The sequence below is a fragment of the Barbus barbus genome (assembly GCF_936440315.1).
Source record: "Barbus barbus genome assembly, chromosome: 38".
Classification (NCBI taxonomy): Eukaryota; Metazoa; Chordata; class Actinopteri; order Cypriniformes; family Cyprinidae; genus Barbus; species Barbus barbus.
In genome coordinates, this window is record NC_136716.1 from 20,413,336 (window position 1) to 20,420,081 (window position 6,746).

Sequence of the window (6,746 nt, forward strand, 5' to 3'; positions counted from 1 at the left end):
GTGTGTGTGTGTGCGGTTGCTTTACTGGAACACGAGGGGTGGAGCCTTTAGAAATATCAGTCTGTACTTCAACTCGATGGCACGAACCTCCACTACCTCTGATAGACTTTCACACAGCTGATCTCTGATCAACTGTTAAAAAAACTGACATGAAACTGTTCTTTATCCTTTTGAAAGAAGGTCTATTTTGCATAAGCGCTCATTTGGAAATCACAAAAGGAGCTATGTTTTAAGAAAACTCCCAGGATTGAGTCGGATAAGGCTTTGAAGGTAAAACGACGCTTTGCGCTTTATTCTAATGCACTATTAGAAATGCATGCATATGTTATTATATCGGACTGTTATGCATGCCTCGGTATGTGCTGTGCTACATGGTATACATGTCTAGTTAAATACACTGTTGTTGAGCTTTGTAATGCGAGCTAACGCATACCTTAACAGTTTGAAGTCTGCTTTAGTTATACATTATGCGAGAAAACGACCTCAGTGTAACCCGAATAAGTCGGTGAATTTCTCTTCCAGTTAGGATAAGAGAGTGAAGGGGTATTTACACTGTAATACGAGACAGAGACTGTGTCATGAATGAGAAATTGGGTTATTCACAACGAACTGGAGGACCTCATTCATAACCTGTTTTCTAATAGCCCAAGAGAGCGATCGAAGTCAGTATCGGGTTCACACGCTCGAGCTTGGACTAAAAATAAAGCTTCGATTAGCAACTAGTTAATTTATCCACTGCAAGCAGTTCGAACATTTGCGCTTCAAAATGATCTCCCATCTATCTTTATTTTGCAAGTACTCATTTCTCGTTTAATAGTGACTTGTAAAACTTAATCGTTTTTTGATTACTTGCTTAACTAGTACTATTAGGACTAGAAGAACTAGAATATGAAACAGCAACATACTAGTGGGAAGTTGATATTTAAATCACAGACCCCTATAGAATTCACTAACTTCAATCATTTGTTACCACTAGTACTGGGATAGTGACTAGTTGCAATAGTATTAGTAAAACTGGAATAGGCACCAGCAACATTGGCACACCTACTAACTAGTGGATGGCAAGTGGTTGATCTAAACTACAGATTCCCATGTAAATCATTACCAAAAAAAAAAATTTGCAATTTGTTATCAGGAGTATTGGAAGGTTGACTAGTAGCAATAGTACTAGTAAAACTGGAAAAAGTACCATCAGCATTGGCATACACCAGATGTATTGGGATAGTGACTAGTAAAAAATAAGGATGTAGAGATTGAATATAATTAGTCACTATTCAAATAAGTACTAGCATCTAATGGTTAAGTTTATGCATTAGGTTCTAAATCACAATGACTAGATAAATTGACACAATATTAGTCACTACTACTGAATTACTTGAAAAATAAGTATTAGTAAAAAAAACAGACACTAATTAAAGAAGTAAAAGTTAGTTTATCTCCAAATGGGACGATTACAACACTGTTCTCCCTACTGACAAGCTCTTCTTGCACTATACATATATCTGCACAGTTTTGTTTTATTTAACTGGTTTGCACTCTATCTATTCTGCCATGCGCCTTATGCCACTTTATCTACTTCTTTATTTTTCTACAATGTCCTCATTTGTACAGCTGTATAGTTGTATGCATATATGTTTAAACTGTATCATCTGTATTTGAACGTGTTTAATGTTAACTGTATTCGCCAAGGGTCTAAGAGTAACGCAATTTCAATTCTCTGTATGTATGTGCCGTACATGTGGAAGAATTGACAATAAAGCAGACTTGACTTGACTTGACTTGACTGAAATGCGTAAATGTGATGTTTCTTTGGAGAGGGAGGGCTGGGCTTTAATGATAAGGAACACATGTGAGAAACAACCAATCTAGTTATTAGAACTATGAATGGCCCTAATAAAAGTGATGTCATAGCAGATGTAAGTCTGCTGGCAGTGGCTTCTGTTGTTCTCACTGTTTGGTTGATGTTGACATTTTCCATTTGGCTTTTCCTTCAGCTGCCTTCCATACCCACCGAGACGTCATTTCTTCTGGATGTGGAAGAGGTGCCAGAGCTCTGGGCGTTGTGTTGGTGCTCTCCGGTGCATGAGCACCCTGGCTGGGACGGCCCTTCGGCCCTGGACCCCGAGCACCACTGGTTGCCGGGTGGTACAGGGGGCGGGCAGAGAGCCATGGTAACGCACAGTAGGTTTGACAGCGCCATGAGCAGCAGCCCCTTTGAAGGTGGCGTGCGCCTGCCCCCCCACCGGTACAAGACCTTCAGTTCTCGGGCACAGTATCAGATGGTAATCGCGGCTGTTCGCAAACTGCAAGAGAGCGGCTTCTACTGGAGCACCGTGAGCGGGAAAGAGGCCAGCTCGCTGCTGAGTGCTGAACCCCCGGGCACCTTCTTGGTGCGCGACAGCTCAGACCACCACCACTTCTTCACGCTCAGCGTCAAAACGAGCACGGGCACCAAAAACCTGCGCATCCAGTGCGACTCAGTCTCCTTCTTCCTGCAGACCGACCCCCGGAGCGAGCAGGCCGTGCCACGCTTCGATTGCGTCCTCAAACTCATCCATCATTACATGCCGTCGGACGGGACGGGGACCTCGTCGAAGGTGCAGGCCGTCGGAGAAGGTGAAAGCGGGGCAGACGGAAGCGCCTACTACATCTACTCTGGTGGCGAGAAGATCCCTTTGGAGCTACTGCGTCCGCTGGCGTCTAGCATGTCCAGTCTGCAGCACCTATGTCGAAAGACTTTAAACGGTCATATAGACGTGTCCACCAAACGGGACCAGCTGCCTCATCCACTCCAAGAGTTCCTCCAGGAGTACGACGCTCCTATCTAGCTATTCTTGATGGGTTTCAGATGGGAAGAGAAGAATAAGGCGCGTAAGTGGAGTTTATCACTCCCAATCTCGGCGTCTGTCAGTATTGCAGGCCAGCTGTGCCTTCGACCTCTGGATTGTGAACTTTTGAAGGACAGCACGAGATACGTTCTCCCACTCGAGTGGATCTGACATCTCGGCAGCTGTCGACACGAAAGGACTTCCTTTCCTGCAGCCAGTCGGACTTCTGAAGATAAACACGAGCGATAGTTGATCAGTACAGGAGTTAAGTGTGCTGCTATGGCTACGGTCCAGGTCTTCATCATCAATCGGGAGACACTCTCTCATGTCTGTTTTCTCCAGCTCAACATTTTTTTGACATTCTCCTGGAAGCAAGGAGCGAGAGCTGGGTGTTTGCGATGACGTACACATTTCCACTGCTTCATGCCAAGTGTAATTGCCTCATAAGTGGGCGTGGGGGCGCAAACGGGGTGGCTACTTACCGCTTACGGCCGACACTGTCTGCTATGGTGACTGTGTGCGGGGTCAAGAAAAAGGACTAGAGCGAACGTATCGACCGGACGAGAGGCCTGTTACCACGGGCCTTTGACCTCCCTTAGCCCTCTCTGGAGAAGATGGCCCCTCAGTGGACTGTTGTTACTTTGTTCATGACAGGAGCCAAAGCAAACAGTAGTTTCATTTGTCCTAGGAAAAGGCAGGCTGAACATTGTTGATGATATGAGCATATATATGAATTGTCATTCATATACTGTGAAGCAAATACAAGCACAGTATGAAAAATCTTTAGTAACTGATATACTGTGGTGTTCGACATGAAGGACCGTGCTTCTCTGATCACACGGAGAAGCATTCGTACTTTGTGTGCTTCATAATCCTCATTCACATTTACATTTATGCATTTAGCAGACGCTTTTATCCAAAGCGACTTACATTGCATTCAAGTTACAGTTTTTACATTTTATCAGCTCTTTATCAGCCATTCAATAACAACGACACAGTGTTTGTTTCACTAGCAGGACTTGACGTCTGCTATTCACTGAATGTATTATGAGTCTATGGAAGGGCTTATGGTTCCACTTGTAGATTGTTTTTCTCTATTTTTTTTTTTGTTCATATTTTGTCAAATCAAGGTGTTTACATGTGTGGCCACCAACAGGACAGCATGTTTTTTACTCTGTCTTTTATAAAGATGTCTCATCTTAAGGTCTGGTCTGATGACCGCAGTGCAAGCTTGAAGATCAGAAAACAAAGGCATTAACATAGAAAATGCAGCAAGAAACTTTGCACATATTTATATTTATAAGATATTTCCATAATTTATATTAAAGAGCACTATTTTTACAAAATGGACCCAGCCATGTGCCTCGCATTCTTGTGTGTATAAAACAATTGGTATTCTCTTTGGCCTCAGACTGCATGTCATTTAAATATGCATGATTTTTAACATGGCATTTGCTGCAGACAACATTTTCCTCCTGCCACACACACACACACACACAGATGAAGATACCACAACTGCTCTTGTTTTCAGAAAAACAGGTCTGAGGCTTACCTTGAGGTGTGTGTACAGGATGTCAGTCTGTGCTTTCTCTTTTGATCAATGTTAAAACATTTGCCTCTCTCTTTTTAATATCTAAGTCTTTAATCTAAGTCTTTTTAATAATCTATACGGATTAATCCTGGTCATTCCTCACTGGACAAATCAGGGAGTAAAATGGACACAACACAGCTTTTCAACTCTCATATTTACATTTTTTAAATCTAGTCTTTTTAATTAATATTGCAACTCTATTTAAGGTTACAATTATTTTGCAGATTGTGTATTTCTTGTACGCTTCCACTTATTTAATTGATTAGCCACTCTCTTAATTACTTTTCTCTCCATTTAACTAAGGGCTTTTATCAGATCTTCGTCCTCATATTAGAGGGTAATTAACACGTAGTAAAAGTTGTAACTCACAAACCATTAAATGCCTAAGTGGAAAAAAAAATCAATAGGCCTTGATAAACTTCCTGAGCGAACCCAATAGAGCTTGACACAATAAGATTTCTGACTTACAGTGCAGACTTTTAATCATAGAATTACAAAAGCGCTTGTGCAATTGAACGATAACCTAGCTTTTATTTGACAAAGTCTTTTTTAAATCAGTAGTGCTGATGTGAAAAGGTGTGTTTATATCAGTGGATTCATATCTAATATTTTGATGAACTATTACAATAAAAGCTGATTGAACTATAAAATAAATCCAGACTGTATATACTTGTATTAAAGCAGATCCTGGTAAGTTTTCACTTGATCTTTAGCGTCCTTAATTTTTGATTTGCATAGTTACACATGAAAATTCAAAGAGGATATCAGTTCCTAGCAGAATGGAAAATAAATGCATATTTATAGCCATACTCAAATTACTTATTAAAGCAAATGCAAAAAATAAAGGTTTTTACATTATTCACTCTTGTGTTATTCCAAAACCTGTGACTTTCTTCTGCAGAACACAAAAGATAAAGTCAGTGTCATCCAAACAGCATTGGACCCATTGAATATAATAGGAATCTGGACCAAAGAAGCATTTTTAAAAATATATTCGGTGAAAAATGTCATACAGGTTTGGAACAACATCAGAGTGAGTCAACAACAATAAGGTTCATTATTTAACATTAGTTAACTACATTAGTTAACATGAACTAAGAATGAACAACACTTCTACAGCAGTTATTAATCGTAGTTAATGTTAATTTCAGCATTTACTAATACAGTATATTGAAACCACAAGTTGTGCTTGATAACATTAGTTAATGCATTGTGAATTAACATGAACTAACAATGGACAACTGTAGTTTTATTAACTAATATTAACAAAGATTAATAAATACTGTAATAAATGTAGTTCATTGTTTGTTCATGTTAGTTAATACATTAACTAATGTTAACACATAACCCCTTAATGTAAACTTTTACCATCAACAATAACAGAGTATTTGTTTTGAGTGTAATATGTATTTTATCAGAGATAAACATAACCTTCTTATCATAGTTTCATAATGATATATGTGTCCGTTTGTTTAGACTAGTTGCTGCTTCAGCATTATGGGTAAATTCCACTCACATTCATACCAGACTGCCAAGCATAAGCAATGATGTGTGTGTTTTTGCAGAAGGGCCAGAGAAAGGTAAACCTGCAAGAGAGATTTACTGCACAGCCTGTTTAGATTCCGAGAAATACTATTTTTAATACATGTATATACATGCACGAGGAACCACTGAACAGTCTCTCCTCACAACTCCACCACTCCGAGTGGTATCTCCCGCTATATTCTTTTTACGGTCGGTATTTGGGAAGTCTCCGCCTTTTCTTCACACTCATTCGGCCCTTCCTCCTTTTCCTCCCTCCCTCGTGTTTTCAAAACAAAGCAGCAGTCAGTGAGTCCATGCCCCATTTGGTCAAAGCCAACGCCCGTGAAAAACACAAAGCCCCCGGGTTCACAAAGTTCCTGACCACCCTCTTCCCAAAACAATCGCTTTGGATATTTTTTATGCACATTAAGCATGAAACATGCACTCTCCACAGCCTTTGTGAATATATGAAGAAAGAAACGTAAGAAACAGTTGTAGCATGTCCACTACAGGATGTTTATGTTTTACTGCTGTCAATACCAGCTTCATTTGAGGTTTTACAGTAAATCACCTCTGTAATCCTCTATCTGCTCACTTCTGATTCGCTTACTGTAACCCTAGGGAAGCAATACTCCGCTGAGCCGCCTGCCGCGTGTCTAGATATGCTTATGTTTCGGCTTCCCTGAATTTTGCAAACTTACGGTAAGTCCGGCTATGTTGATACTCCTGTTGAGGACGCTGATGACTACGATTAACAGATAAGTTATGAGCCGAGCAGCGAACCAGGCAGTGCGGACATAATA

At 40.4% G+C, this 6,746-nt stretch overlaps 1 protein-coding gene across 1 annotated transcript; it reads left to right on the forward strand.

The window, feature by feature from the left end:
• The first annotated feature begins 53 nt into the window (after nucleotides 1–53).
• On the forward strand, nucleotides 54–4,178 carry socs3b (suppressor of cytokine signaling 3b). The gene is made up of 2 exons (XM_079398378.1): nucleotides 54–270; nucleotides 1,995–4,178. The coding sequence occupies exon 2, from the start codon at nucleotides 2,169–2,171 to the stop codon at nucleotides 2,826–2,828; it is 660 nt and encodes a 219-aa protein (XP_079254504.1). The 5' UTR covers nucleotides 54–270; nucleotides 1,995–2,168; the 3' UTR covers nucleotides 2,829–4,178.
• Nucleotides 4,179–6,746: the final 2,568 nt, after the last annotated feature.

What these genes read in the sequence shown, in the direction of transcription:
- socs3b (XM_079398378.1), top strand. Translation starts at nt 2,169, where the DNA reads ATGGTAACGCACAGTAGGTTTGACAGCGCCATGAGCAGCAGCCCCTTT.